Source organism: Rutidosis leptorrhynchoides, chromosome 6 (assembly GCF_046630445.1).
Source record: "Rutidosis leptorrhynchoides isolate AG116_Rl617_1_P2 chromosome 6, CSIRO_AGI_Rlap_v1, whole genome shotgun sequence".
In the NCBI taxonomy this organism is placed as follows: Eukaryota; Viridiplantae; Streptophyta; class Magnoliopsida; order Asterales; family Asteraceae; genus Rutidosis; species Rutidosis leptorrhynchoides.
The window spans coordinates 68,524,194-68,540,981 of record NC_092338.1 but is presented as its reverse complement, the minus strand read 5'-3'; the positions used below and the strand labels follow the sequence as shown (position 1 = coordinate 68,540,981).

General features: G+C 30.8%; 1 protein-coding gene across 1 annotated transcript in view; it reads right to left on the bottom strand.

Moving 5' to 3' along the window:
• LOC139853728 (serine carboxypeptidase-like 18) overlaps positions 1-4,928 on the bottom strand; it is a 44,685-nt gene extending 39,757 nt beyond the window's left edge. Inside the window, exons 1-2 of the mRNA XM_071843093.1 lie at positions 4,705-4,928; positions 4,454-4,599 (exon numbers count right to left, since the gene is read on the bottom strand). Coding sequence (XP_071699194.1) covers positions 4,454-4,599; positions 4,705-4,838 — 280 coding nt within the window. The 5' untranslated portion in view covers positions 4,839-4,928. The remainder of the gene's footprint in view (positions 1-4,453; positions 4,600-4,704) is intronic.
• Between the last annotated feature and the right edge of the window lie 11,860 nt (positions 4,929-16,788).

Genomic DNA, 16,788 nt, shown 5'->3' with positions numbered 1-16,788 from the left:
AACTACTCTAACAGTAATAACATCATGCATTTATATTTTGGTTAACACTTTTACTAAAACAAAAAGTCAAGTGAACATAACATCATGCATTATATTTAATTTAATATTTACTAAAACATAGAATCAAGTGACCGGTAATTGTTGCTGACTAACATCATTCACATTTTTTAATTTATATTTTTCTAAAGCATATTTACTTGCAACTTTATATTAGCCACACTGGTGGAGCCCTATTTGATTTTGGCCTAAATTAAATGGGGGATGATTCTCACACACATTTTTTGATCCTCACACACCAATCGAGTATTATTAGAAGAGTAAAAGGTTAAAATAAGTGTGTGAGGATCAAAAAAATGTGTGTGAGAATCATCCCCCAAATTAAATGGGTTCTACATGCATTCTAAAAGGTACATTAGCCAAAGTGGTGGAGCTCTAACTTGCGGCCATAGCTTAATGGTTTCTCATGTACATTATGTCATGGAATAGAGAGAGATCATGTGTTCGATCCTTAGGGATGACATGATTTTCTTTAAACCAAATGAACACCAATAATGGTGGTATATATTGACTATATAAGGAGGTTTTACCGGATTCGTTCACGGACTTCTACCCGGACCACTGCCCGAATGGATGTGTTTCCGCATACGATCGATCGGGTTCGGGTTTCCGCCGAACATGTGTGTTGCGTGCAAATGATGAGGGTCGTTGGAATAAATGATCTACTGATGTCAAAAAATCGTCGTTCAAAAAAAAAAGTGGTGGAGCCCTATTTGAATTTGGCCTAAATTAAATGGGTTCTACATGCATTCTAAGATCACTTGTATCGGTACCGTGATGGCTACCACCGTTGGACCCACCCTCTTACGGCGCCGATATTAGCACCACCGCCGTTGGCCGCCCTCCAACCTCTCGCCCTTCATTTTGTTGTGCAACGACAAGGGAGATCACGGATATACCTACGTTTGACACATCACTCGAAGAAGACGAACCCGGTGAAGTGCAAGACACGCAACCCGATATTGAGGAGGTCGAAGAAACACAAGAAACCGTGGCCTCCAAAATAGGAAAAGGGGCAAAGGTTATGTGGTCGGGCGAGGAAAGTAGATTTTGGCCGAGTGTTGGATGCGCACTACTCTATATCCCGATATTGGAAACTCCCAAACACATAGTTCATTTTGGGGGACCGTCCGACAAGATTACAACTCTAAAGTAAGAGAACAGAGGCCTATGGATCAAATATCGGGCAAGTGGACCAAGATGGCCAAAGATATCAAGCTATTTGTCACACTTTATGAAAAACTTGTTAAGCATGGCCTAGTGGAGCCAACGACAACGATATTATGGTGTCAGTTAAGAAGGCGTTTCGTGAGCAAAGAAAGAAAGTCTTCGCGTAAGAAGATGCGTGGAGGGTTGTCAGAGAGTGTCCCCAATTTCAATTGTATGAAACTGTGGTGACCGCCAAACGTCATGCAATCGAGCTTGACCCTGTCAATTTGGGAGAGACCGATCAGAATCCGACTTCGACTGATGCCCCGACAATCAATTTGGAAAATTTATTTCGAGGTCCACAAATCCGCCGTCCACCTGGTTGTGCAAAGAGTCAAAAGAGTTCTTGTTCGTCAGATGCATCATCTCGTTGTTCTTTGGAGGATGCTAGAGTCGCGGTTTATGAAACTGCAAATGCTACACGTGAAACCATGAGGGCGATCAAGGAGGAAGCTGGAAAACGGACAAGAAAGTTGGAGGATGAGGTCGACACTCGTATGATGTTGGAAAGTTTGAAGCTTCTATCGCAACCAGTGTCTTCCGACATTCCACCCGACCAATACAACTTGTTGATGCGAGCTGGGAGTGACATAGCGAAGAAGTATTCGAGCAAGTTTCCGAATCAAAATTAGCGTTTATTGTTTGCAATGTTTTTTTTTTTAATTTTTAGGAATTTGTAATGTTTTTTTTTTTTTTTTACTTTTAGGAATTTGTAATGTTTTTTTATTTATTTTTAGAAATTTGTAATGTGTTTTTTTTTTAATTTTTAGAAATTTGTAATGTTTTTTTTAGGAATTTATAATATATATTTTTTTTATTAGTAAAACTTTTATTTTTAGAATTTTAATTGTTATATATTAGTTAATAATAATATAAAAAATAGAGGTAGGATCGAGTGATGAGTACGTCATGGATGTTAACAGTTTAGTAGTTGAATAGTGATGGAAAATAGGTGATGATGTGACGCTAATGTAGCAGTCAGTTATTCCATGACAGATTATCATGGTTAAGAGTGCTACTCTAAAAAGGATACATGTGTATACAATTTATAAGTTACTATCGGATGTGGGACTCTTTTCCACTATGAAATTAAAAGCTCATAAATGCACACAATTATTGTTGAAGTTCCTTATTTTAGTGAAGTTTATTGTTTTTTCAATAAAGAGAAAAAAAATCTAGTAGTAATATATACCTCGTATTTACTTCTATCACTATGGGACTCATCCCTGTGAAATTAAATATTATAGCATGTAGAACATAATGTACTTATAATTGCTATTGACAAGTCTCGAACTTGATAACAATTGCTTTTAACACCTTTCTATGTTTAGCAAAGTAAACTCAAACTCTTTAAAATAGGTCCAATGAATTTCTCCATGAACCATATGGGTCTTAAAACAAATAAAAAGAATGAGTAAGTTGGATCTATATTCATAAAGCTCAATAAATATTAATGGATTCAACGGGGTTGGTATATGGGTCCAACGGGTCTTGCGTTTCAGTTTCAATTTTCAGTTTTGTGTTTTTGTTTCAGTTTTCAATTTCACATTCTAGTTTCAGTTTAGCGTTTCAGTCTCAGTTTTGCGTTTCAATTTTCAGTCTAACGTTTCAGTTTCACTTTAGCAATTCAGTTTTTCATTTCAGTTTTCAGTTTCAGTTTCAATTTTGCGTTTCAGTTTCATGTTTCAGTTTCACTTTTCCGTTTTAGTTTTACGTTTCGGTTTCAATCTTAAGTTTCGCGTTCCAGTTTTGCATTTCAGTCTTGCGTTTCATTTTCACTTTTGCGTTTCAGCTTCCTGTTTCGCTTTTCAGTTTCAGTTTACGTTTTAGTTTTCTTTTTTGCATTTCAGTTTCACATTCTAGTTCCACTTTTCAGTTTCACATCTAATTTTTTCTAAGATAATAAAAAATAAAAATTATAAACTTATAAAAATTTACATCATTTAAAAAAATAAACAATTTAATAAAATATAAAAATATAATAATACAAAAAAAAAAAAATAATATTAAAAAAAAGTGAAAAAAAAATATCATTCTAAAATTTTTAAACAAATAATGGGTCTCGACCCGACCCAACCCGTTTAGACCCGACCAGTTCGACTCATGACCCGTTTTAACCCAAACCCGTTTAAGTCCCGACTTACTTTTATTGTGATACCATATTAATCTACAACAGAAATAATTATATTTTAAATTTCGTAGGTGTATAGTATAAAAATTCACAATAAAAACTAAAGATACCATATTATACCTAGGAATGGCAATGGATCGGATATGGATCGGGTGACGCCATATCCACATCCATATCCATTTAATTTTTGTTCATCCATATCCATATCCATATCCGTTTAGTTTTATTTCATCCATCCATATCCGTATCCAATGGATTAAGCGGGTTAATGGATATCCATTGGATATTCATTACAATACTAATATAACGACGATTTTGATAGTTGAATATAGATTATAACAAATGTAAATGTATAATATTTATATTTTTGGTTGTTACACATGTTTTGATTGTACTTTGTCGTCATATGTGACTTCAATTGGGCAAAATACGTTACAATGTAAGTAAATATATCTTTAAATCACTCTAAATATGTAACGTTTAATATTATTAGTAAACAGTTTATTAATTGTAACGTTTTTAACTCTTATTTTTGTTAATAATTTTAAAATTTATAGATTAGATGTATATGTATATATCGATATGCAGATGTATATGCTTATATCTTAGTTTGTATATATCTACGTATAGATGTAATTCGGGTGATAATGGATATATCCATGGATGATAAATCGTCATCCATATCCATTATAAATGGATCGGATGGATATCCATAGATGGAACATCCATTGTCATCCCTAATTATACCACATCAAAAATACTCTCAAAATGTATTTATAAATATACTTTAATTGTATAATTGTCTTGTGTGGTAGAAAAATATATAAATAAATATTTAACTTAAAAAAAAGTTTATTAAGAGATAGTTATAACCTATTAAAATTGTGTTCACTTTATAGAGCGAAAACAATTTTCACGGCATCGCGCGTGCACCTTCCCCTCCCCTCGTTATCACATAAAAATCAAACGGTTTTACAATTTTCGCCAATCAATCATTTTGGGATCAAGTTTTTATTGCATTATTAAAATGTAAATGCGTGACCAGTGATGACATACCAATTTCAAAGAAGAAGGCATGCAGATTGCTACAACCAGGTCCTCCTGCAAGCCAAATGATGATCGGATCCTCACTCGGGCTCCCTTCTGACTCGACGAAAAAGTAAAACAGTTGCACGTCTTCATCTTCTCCTACTCCAATATATCTATATACATATGCATCCTCCAAATACGTTATCAAGCACAACTTACAAGATACATTTACTAAATACGTTTATATACTACTAATATAAATATAAATTTAAAATTACCCTGTTTCTAGTTTGAAAGGAAGAGGACCTAAATTGCCGGGTAAGTTTTTGACTGTTGTATGAGATGCAACGAGAGTTGAGGAAGCCAAAAGGATGATAAAAACAATCTTCACATACATAGTTTCCAATTTCATTGATACTTACTTGCTTCTAATGTACTAGAGAATGTTGTTTGATATTGTTACTAAAAATTGCAGAGGAGGAAGGTTGAATTACACAATACATGTTAGTTTGTGGCAGTAGCAAATCTATGTAGTGTGGAATGGGTACTTTGACCCCATCTAATTAATTTTTTATATATAAAATTTTATATATATATATATATATATATATATATATATATATATATATATATATATATATATATATATATATATATGATACCACTAAATTTAAAAATAAAATTTCATATTTTTAAAACTAGTAGTTTTTATGAAAGTAAATAGTCACTTTTTTTATTAAAAAAAAAATCTACAAAATATTACTCAAATTGTATAAGCAGATAGGCATGTATGTGATTATATTAGTAGCACATACCACCACACAAATGATGCGAGTAATTTTTCAGTATCTCTAGTTTATAGCTTGCCAAGCCAATATACATGTGACACCGCACTTCAATCATTGGTGCCCCCACGTTTTCTTTGAGTGGCAATATTAACTGTTTTATATTTTTACCTTTTCTTATAACACAGTACGTAATATACATAAAGCAAATAATACTACAATGGTTAAAAGTCTTATACTTCAAATTTTATCTCCACTTAAACAAGAAAGTTTTATACTTGTCACTAATTTATACGAAGTAGTATATACTCCGTACTTTTTAACATTCTTTTTTTAACAGCGATTGAGATCACTCGAAGGGGACTAAACCACCCGTTGTGATCATCTCTCGTTTCGACTATGTCGATGCAGCGATAATAATCTCGCCCCCATCGCTGCCCGGGAGGAAACTTTGAAACCGATCCAAAGGCACGGCCAAGTAAAACCCCCTCCCCTTTACCCCCAAACGATATGAGAAAGGTGTCATGAGTGGATACTTCATGACAGGGATGAAATTCTGTTTTTAATATGTAGCCAACGGGGGTCGAACTCTTGACCTCCTCCAAAAGAGGCAGACCACCAACCACTGGACCACATCACAACTTCATAAAAATAGTTATGTAGTACTACGTATCAATTAGTTTCTAAATGTTCATTAAGGGTGTGTTTGGCGCGTAGCTTATTGAAGCTTATGGAAGCTTATGGAAGCTTGAGCTTATGATTTTAATAAGCTCCAAGTTATAAGCTTCGTTTGGTTAACAAAAAAAAGTAGGGCTTATGAAAATCATAAGTTCTGAAAAAATAAGCTACTTGTAGTAGCTTATGAAAAAAAGTAGAGCTTATGAACTGGAAATAAGCTCCAGCTAGTTTACCAGACATTTATAAAAAATAATAAGCTCCAGCTACCAGCTTCAAAAATAAGCTCCAGCTCCAGCTCCAGCTCCTGCTCATAAGCTCCAGCTCCAGCTATAAGCTCCAGCTCCAGCTACTTTCGTCCAAACACACCCTAAATAAGTTGTGTCAAAATTAGTATAATTTCTTAGTAATTTTACAAAGAGTCTAACTTAAAAGAGTTATGTAACGTGATTTGGGAGTGCGGGAATGACAAATCTCCGGGACCTGGCGACTTTACTTTTTTCTTCATTAAGAAATATTAGTCCAAAAAAAAAAACTGATCTAGTGAAGTCGATTATAGAGGCGTTTGAGCTTAAAGTGTTGCCAGAGGGATCTAACTCGGCCTTCATAACTCTAATCCCAAAAGTTGTAAATCCGTCGTGTATTAAAGACTATCGTCCGATATCTTTGATAGGGGTTCAATATAAAATAATCACTAAAATTCTTGCTAATCGGATGGGCGAGGTGATTGACAAGGTCATTAGTCGAGAGCAATCCGCATTTATCAAAGGGAGACAAATATTGGAAGGTCCGCTAATTTTGAGCGAGCTTATAAGTTGGTACAAGAAGAAGAAAAAACAATTAATGATTTTCAAGGTAGATTTCGAAAAGGTGTATGATTCGGTTAGATGGGAATTCCTCGATCATATGCTTGGTACTCTTGGGTTTGGGTCAGTGTAGCGGTCTTGGGTGCGTATGTGTTTATACAATGCCAGAACCTCGATACTAGTTAATGGAAGTTTAACGGGTGAATTTAAGGTTCACCGTTGTCTTCGTCAAGGAGATCCTCTAAGTTTATTTTTATTCTTCATATTAATGGAGGGCCTCAACATCTTCCTTAAACGGAATGTTGAGAGAGGGGAGATTCATGGCGTTTGGTTTGGTGGCTCATATGCGGTGGTATCTCATTCGTTTCATGCCGATGATGTCATTATTGTGTCTGATTGGAACATGGATAGTTTGTTCAATACTATTCATGTGTTCAACGATTTTTATTTCTGCTCGGGCTTAAAGTTAAATGTAGCCAAGTCACATCTATATGGGGTAGGGGTGACAAATGCGGTTGTTGAAAGTTATGTGTTCGAATGAGCTTGTCTAAAGGGTCATTGTCTTTTAAGTATTTGGGTTTATCTATGGGGTGTAATATGAACTTGATATCGAATTGGAATTACTTGGAGGATCGGTTTTCTAAAAAGTTGTCAGATTTGGAAGGTGAAATTTTTATCCATTGGAGGACGCTTAACTTTAGTTAAATCAGTGTTGGGTAGTTTGGGAATTTATTATTTGTATCTATTTCGTTGTCCGGATACGGTGAATAATAGCTTAGAAAGACAACGGGCACAATTTTTTTGGGGTGGTACCTTGAATAACAGGAAGATGCAATGGATTAGTTGGAATCATGTAACGACCCGGAAATTTCCGACCAAATTTAAACCCTAAGCTTTATATGTTTCCGACACGATAAGCAAAATCTGTAAATTTGAGTCTAGAATGTTTGAAATCTGTATTCGGATAACTGGTTACCCTTTGACCAAGCCTAACGAACCACGAATAGTTATGTGTATATCGATATATATATATATATATATATATATATATATATATATATATATATATATATATATATATATATATATATATATATATATATATATATATAATATACTTATTAAATTGAAAACTTTCTTTTAAAACTTGATTAATAGAATGTCTTTGTTTGAATAATGAAATTGAAATTTACAATATGTTGTAATATTAATTATTAGAATTAAGTATATAAATAACTTGCAACATGAATTTAAGACGTGTTGAAATTAAATATAAATATCAATACTAGGGTATTAATATTATCTTAAATATATAATCTATAAATATAAATTGTATATATATATATATATATATATATATATATATATATATATATAAGTATTATAATTACTAATATTATGAATATCACTAAAATATTGTATTATTATTATCATTGTTATAAATTTTATAAGTATTGGTATCATTAATAATTATAGTACTATTATTAATATTATTAGTATTAACATTAATGAAAATTTTATAACTTTAGATACAATACAATTTATTAGTATTATTAATATCATTATTACTATTATATTTGATATTTATATTATTTTAGTATTTTTAATATTAAACATTTTATTAATTAATATTAACTTTTAAAAAATATATAATAATAATAAGATAAAAAAAAATTGGAAACAGAATCGACATGGGTCACTTTCAAATTTTTTTTCAATTTTGTTGTTTTGTATTTACCCTTGTTACAAGATTCGATTTTTTTTTACCAGATGCAATCAAAACTTTATTGTCAAATTCATTTCCCTGTCACCTTTAAATCCTTCTGTTATACTTGTGAATTGCTGTTGAAGAATATTATCATTATAAAACGCCATAAATCGACCCTTAATTACTAAATCGATTCTACATAATTACCTTATAAATTATTTGATGACATTCACGATTTCAAACAGATACATACAGATATAGCTCGACTGTCCCCTGTTCGTAGGTTTATTTTTTTTTTATAACTCGAATTCTAAAGCAATTTCAAAATCTATTAACGAGTTCTTGTTAGGATTTATCTACTCTAACTATCTGTAAAACATTAGCTCTCAATTCCTCTTTATCAATTAGAAATTCGAGATCAAAATTTGGGTTTTCTAAAGTCAACAAATTCGTTCATGAAGAAATTCGTAAGTGTTTTGATGTATTAGCTTCAATTGACGATTTGAATAAGTTTTATACATGTATAGAAAACTATTTTGTGTTATAAACATTATCTAAAACGTGATCAATTATGAAATCAATTTTTTTTCTTTAAGCAGCGACGCTGCAGTTGTTCTTTTTTTTTTTTTTTTTTTTTTTTTTTTTATTTTTTTTGTATATATTTTAGAACTCAATTTATATCTTTTTGAGATGTTTTGGAAGCCTTAAATAAAACCAAGATTAAGTTATCTGGATTGTTGATGTCTGCTGAATCCATGGAACTTATGAAGAAGATGAAACAGAATGCATATTATATTTAAATGGTTGGGATTAATCTCAGAAAAATAGGAAACGGTTTAGTGGTAGAGTGTTATGTGCGTAACCGAGAGGTCACGGGTTCGAGTCCCGTTCAAGGCATGTCTTTTTAGAAAAATTTATCAAAGGGGTATATCTTCTTATCTTTAATTCTAATATTATTATTATTATTATTATTGTTACTAATTGTTGTTATTATCATTAATTATTATTACAACTATGTATTATAATTAAAATTGTTATTATTATCAACATCAAAAATTAAAAGTATCATAAACGTTAATAGTAATATTATTTATCATTATGAATTATTGTTATTGTTATGTTAAAATTAATAATATGATTTTAGTTATTATCATTTTAGTTATTAGTAAGTAACATTTATAATTTTACTTAACAAAAGTATTATCATTAATATTACCATCAAAAATAAAATTGATATAGTTATTATTATTATTATTAAATATCAAGTATTATTATAAAAATCATTATTTTCATTACTACTAAATTATTTCACCTTCTTAAGAACCAATGTTATTATTATTATTAGTATTATTATTATTATTACTAAATCCCTATTTTCAAACTATTATTTTAACGAATATCTATATATAACATATAATCAAAAATGTAATATAAGTATACGTTTTAAATGGAATTATTATAAATTCTATATAACTATAAATAAATAAAAAAATATATATATATTAATGAATGAATGAATGTGATTCCATTATATTTATTAATAGACATACAAATGATATAGGTTCGTGAATCCGAGGCCAACCCTACACGTGTTCAATGATGTTATATGTATTTTTACTACAAAATACAGTGTGGTGAGTATATAGATTTTTTTTTAAACTTTAAATATTTTTGGGCTGAGAATACATGCGCTATTTTTTTATAAATGATTTACGTTATGGACACAAGTGACTAAAATTACGTTTTACATGGGTTTGAATCAAAAATCCCCTAGCTTGGTAACTTTAACTATTGGTTTATGAACTGGTAGGCGCGAATCCTAAAGATAGATCTATCGGGTTTTACACCCCCACCCAGATGTTGTTCTAGTCACTACTAAACTAGAAGAACGGGTGTTTAGTACTTCGAGGTTAACGGAACGCACTTGATTCGGTGCACATATTATTATAACTCAGGGGTACACACTCTTGTTAAGGCTAGTTACCGGGTGCCCACTGTTTGGAATGCTTTTCATACACTTGCGAGTGTATTATGTTTTTAAATATGAAATCTTGTGGTCCATAGTTATAACGCTGCTAGCATCAAACCTATATATCTCACCAACTTTATGTTGACTTTTTAAAGCATGTTATTCTCAGGTACGAATTAAGTCTTCCGCTGTGCAATAGCTCATATTAAGGACCTTAATTGGAGTCGATCAACGCAATGGAACCAGATGTTGATGATTACGTCCAGGGGGATAAGGACGGGTCTTCACAGGTGGTATCAGAGCGTTGGTCTTAGTGAACCAGGTCTTGCATTAGTGTGTCTGACTAGTAGTTGTTAGAATACATTAATGAGTCTGGACTTTGACCGTGTCTATATGTCAAAAGTTTTGCTTATTATATTTAGTCGGAAATCATCTGCTTATCATCCTTAGGAATTGCCTGCTTAGTATTCTTAAGTCTAGACACGTCTTACTGCATTTAGAGCATTGATAGTGTATAGACAAAATTCGTATCCTAGCGTATCTGTTGCTATAGACATTGCCTGACGAATTTCAAAGATTCTCCGCAAATCACGGGATTTTGAGTATTATAAATACATATGTAAGTTATGTATTGAAGAATATCAAACCCAACTCCTATAATTTATCCCAAATCAAAAATTCATTCCCCGACTATACAAGATGAACTCCGCGTCCAGTTCGAATTCCTCCGACTCCGACAGCTACGCTGATATGGATTTTCATTCGGGCTCCGAAGGCAGCGTCACTGGAATGGATCAATCAATTTCCCATCATCTATTCTGGATGAATTGGGGATGGGTTCGTAGTGTACTAAATTATTGGAGACAAGAAGAAGGTGATCCCTTTCACCCACCGAATTGCCCTATTGACGACGAACCTGAAGCACTTACCGGCGAACCTATTCGAGAAACCATTTTCTCTCTCATTTCTCGAGTATCTCGTCACGATTAGATCATATCCCATATTTCGGATCTTGTTCATTCGCTCACCCCAACCGCCAATCATCCTAGTGTACTAGCATAAATTAACGAACTTCGTGCTAGTGTGACGGCTTTGGAGAACACGGTGCGAAGGTTACAAACATCAGCAGCAGCACCGGCAGCATAATCTGTATCATCATCATCAACGCCGACAATACTCTCAACACCCAACCAAAATCACGTCGTAAATCTCAACATCACGATCTGTATTTCGGATATCAACATCACACGCCTCACTATCATCATCTGTACTTCAAGTATAATCCTCGTTCTATATATCATTTTATATCGATTACCTTCGCTTTATGTAACGTTCCACCTCATATATCTTCGTTCGACATGGTGAATATGAAATCTCTAATGTTTTAGAGATCATGTAATCCAGTATTAACGATAAATCAAATGAGTTAATATCTTATTGACTCATTAAATCCATGATTACATCCGATGAAAATATATATGCAAGTATATTTTCATAAAGATTGTAATTAAAAATTCTTTAGTACAAACTGTTAATGATGAAAATATTTTAACGGGTGAGTAGTACCCGAGAAATATTCAGAATTCACATTAATAAGTTACACTGTACATTCTTCGAATCTGATTCAACGGTCAATTGCTATTCTATTTACAATCACCGATATACGTATTCGTTCACCACAGAATAACCATTTCTATTCAAATTTCATATTTGGATTTTGACCTATCAGAATCCAACAAGTGGCATAACGAAGAAAATATTGGACAAAAATAAAAAGTGTTAGAAACAAACGAATTAATTAATTTGAATTGTGATAGGATTTCACGCTAACTGTTCCGGCTAACTGTTCCCAGCTAACTAATTAACATTTAATTTATCGCAATTTACATTCTCGCAATTTTATTTATCGTCATTTAATTTCTGTTATTTACTTTTACGCACTTTAAATAATGGGACACGTATGCAAGGTTTCGATTTATCATATCGACCCATCTATATATATATTTCGGAACAACCGTAGACACTCTATAAGTGAAGGTGGGAGATGGCTATACAGGGTCGGAGTTGATTCCAAAATATATATATACTTTGAGTTGTGATCGACACCGAGACCGGTACACGGGTCACGATACGTATTATTTAATTCGAATATTATATATTAAATCATTGAACCATCGGACTATAGGACTGCTAACTTTGGACAATTAAAATGAATTAAATTAAAATATTGATTATAATATATGAAACTAAATAATTCTTCAAGCTTGCCACTTTCATTTGTATCTCGACAATTACAATGCGTGTTCAAATCTTTCATGATTCCTGAAAACCCCTCAATCGAGAGGATGAACCAACCGCGTTTCATCTACGGAAGAAAAGACTTATGCTTCTGTAAAACTCTCGGAGACTGAGTCAACGTTTAACACGCAGCAGTGTTAATTTCTTTAGTGTTATTATTACCCAAAATAACTTTGCAATCCCTTTTTAAATTAGCCAATTTTGTCACAGCTCCAGCAAGTTAACCTCGAATTCTCAGAAAGGTTAGTTTCGATATATATACACGTTATTCTTTCGCTGTCGTTACCGGAGAATCTTTTATATTCCATCATCAGCGTTTAATCATCTAAAAACACAAATCTCTTAAAATCACCTCGGTTTGAAAAACAATGATCCAAATTCGTTAACTTTGAAAATGCTAACGAAGCAGCATGTTGTAGATGGTCTTAATGACCAAAAGTTAATGATAAAGAAGGAGGTGTTGGGAACACCCGATGAAAATTTGGTAATTAAAATCGGATTGAGTTAACCATGAAGGAAACCAAGGACAAATACAAGGACCAAACTTTGTATTTAAGGAATTCTGATGATTCTGTTTCTGATAAAATCTTTAGTAAACACCTTGCTTCTGAATCTAAATCCTTACGGTTAAATTTTCATCATCATTCTTTGATATTAGAAATTCCAAGATATTATCGTATCTTTCATATCCTCAATATTCTGAAGATATTTTCACAACAATTCTTATCCGCAATCATTTACCTCTCCGAAATATCTGCGTTAAAACATGAAAGAAACTATGTTAGTTCCTAACAAAATTCTGAAACCTTCGAGATTAAAATATGAATGTTTTGAAGTAATGTTGGGAACTGATGCATGAATTAGTATAATATAATGAAACTTGATCAACTTCATTACATTACAGTAAGTCATGTTAAGTTTCTAATGGAATGTGATGATTCACAGTACCGTCATCATGTGCCATGTTACACGGCTCTTACATTCTATTCAATTCCGAAACGTATTAAGAACAAATCATCTTGATAGTTCCATTTTCCTGAATATTTTAGTAAATTGACAAATCAAAATTTGTGCCATTAAGAATATCTTTAAATAAGAATTAGGGAGAAAGAGTAGAAGATGTGGGATAACTTCACTCGTACGCTTCACATGATCGAAATGTTTTATCTATATCTATCAATAATGATAAAACTCCGTTATTACCTCATATTCGTCATGAAAACATTCCTATTGTTATTTATGACAACCTCTACCAAATTTCGGGGACGAAATTTCTTTAACGGGTGGGTACTGTAACGACCCGGAAATTTCCGACCAAATTTAAACCCTAAGCTTTATATGTTTCCGACACGATAAGCAAAATCTGTAAATTTGAGTCTAGAATGTTTGAAATCTGTATTCGAATAACTGGTTACCCTTTGACCAAGCCTAACGAACCACGAATAGTTATGTGTATATCGATATATATATATATATATATATATATATATATATATATATATATATATATATATATATATATATATATATATATATATAATATACTTATTAAATTGAAAACTTTCTTTTAAAACTTGATTAATAGAATGTCTTTGTTTGAATAATGAAATTGAAATTTACAATATGTTGTAATATTAATTATTAGAATTAAGTATATAAATAACTTGCAACATGAATTTAAGACGTGTTGAAATTAAATATAAATATCAATACTAGGGTATTAATATTATCTTAAATATATAATCTATAAATATAAATTGTATATATATATATATATATATATATATATAAAGTATTATAATTACTAATATTATGAATATCACTAAAATATTGTATTATTATTATCATTGTTATAAATTTTATAAGTATTGGTATCATTAATAATTATAGTACTATTATTAATATTATTAGTATTAACATTAATGAAAATTTTATAACTTTAGATACAATACAATTTATTAGTATTATTAATATCATTATTACTATTATATTTCATATTTATATTATTTTTAGTATTTTTAATATTAAACATTTTATTAATTAATATTAACTTTTAAAAAATATATAATAATAATAAGATAAAAAAAAAATTGGAAACAGAATCGACATGGGTCACTTTCAAATTTTTTTTCAATTTTGTTGTTTTGTATTTACCCTTGTTACAAGATTCGATTTTTTTTTTACCAGATGCAATCAAAACTTTATTGTCAAATTCATTTCCCTGTCACCTTTAAATCCTTCTGTTATACTTGTGAATTGCTGTTGAAGAATATTATCATTATAAAACGCCATAAATCGACCCTTAATTACTAAATCGATTCTACATAATTACCTTATAAATTATTTGATGACATTCACGATTTCAAACAGATACATACAGATATAGCTCGACTGTCCCCTGTTCGTAGGTTTATTTTTTTTTTATAACTCGAATTCTAAAGCAATTTCAAAATCTATTAACGAGTTCTTGTTAGGATTTATCTACTCTAACTATCTGTAAAACATTAGCTCTCAATTCCTCTTTATCAATTAGAAATTCGAGATCAAAATTTGGGTTTTCTAAAGTCAACAAATTCGTTCATGAAGAAATTCGTAAGTGTTTTGATGTATTAGCTTCAATTGACGATTTGAATAAGTTTTATACATGTATAGAAAACTATTTTGTGTTATAAACATTATCTAAAACGTGATCAATTATGAAATCAATTTTTTTTTCTTTAAGCAGCGACGCTGCAGTTGTTCTTTTCTTTTTTTTTTTTTTTTTTTTTTGTATATATTTTAGAACTCAATTTATATCTTTTTGAGATGTTTTGGAAGCCTTAAATAAAACCAAGATTAAGTTATCTGGATTGTTGATGTCTGCTGAATCCATGGAACTTATGAAGAAGATGAAACAGAAGGCATATTATATTTAAATGGTTGGGATTAATCTCAGAAAAATAGGAAACGGTTTAGTGGTAGAGTGTTATGTGCGTAACCGAGAGGTCACGGGTTCGAGTCCCGTTCAAGGCATGTCTTTTTAGAAAAATTTATCAAAGGGGTATATCTTCTTATCTTTAATTCTAATATTATTATTATTATTATTATTGTTACTAATTGTTGTTATTATCATTAATTATTATTACAACTATGTATTATAATTAAAATTGTTATTATTATCAACATCAAAAATTAAAAGTATCATAAACGTTAATAGTAATATTATTTATCATTATGAATTATTGTTATTGTTATGTTAAAATTAATAATATGATTTTAGTTATTATCATTTTAGTTATTAGTAAGTAACATTTATAATTTTACTTAACAAAAGTATTATCATTAATATTACCATCAAAAATAAAATTGATATAGTTATTATTATTATTATTAAATATCAAGTATTATTATAAAAATCATTATTTTCATTACTACTAAATTATTTCACCTTCTTAAGAACCAATGTTATTATTATTATTAGTATTATTATTATTATTATTATTTCTAAATCCCTATTTTCAAACTATTATTTTAACGAATATCTATATATAACATATAATCAAAAATGTAATATAAGTATACGTTTTAAATGGAATTATTATAAATTCTATATAACTATAAATAAATAAAAAATATATATATATATTAATGAATGAATGAATGTGATTCCATTATATTTATTAATAGACATACAAATGATATAGGTTCGTGAATCCGAGGCCAACCCTACACGTGTTCAATGATGTTATATGTATTTTTACTACAAAATACAGTGTGGTGAGTATATAGATCTTTTTTTAAACTTTAAATATTTTTGGGCTGAGAATACATGCGCTATTTTTTTATAAATGATTTACGTTATGGACACAAGTGACTAAAATTACGTTTTACATGGGTTTGAATCAAAAATCCCCTAGCTTGGTAACTTTAACTATTGGTTTATGAACTGGTAGGCGCGAATCCTAAAGATAGATCTATCGGGTTTTACACCCCCACCCAGATGTTGTTCTAGTCACTACTAAACTAGAAGAACGGGTGTTTAGTACTTCGAGGTTAACGGAACGCACTTGATTCGGTGCACATATTATTATAACTCAGGGGTACACACTCTTGTTAAGGCTAGTTACCGGGTGCCCACTGTT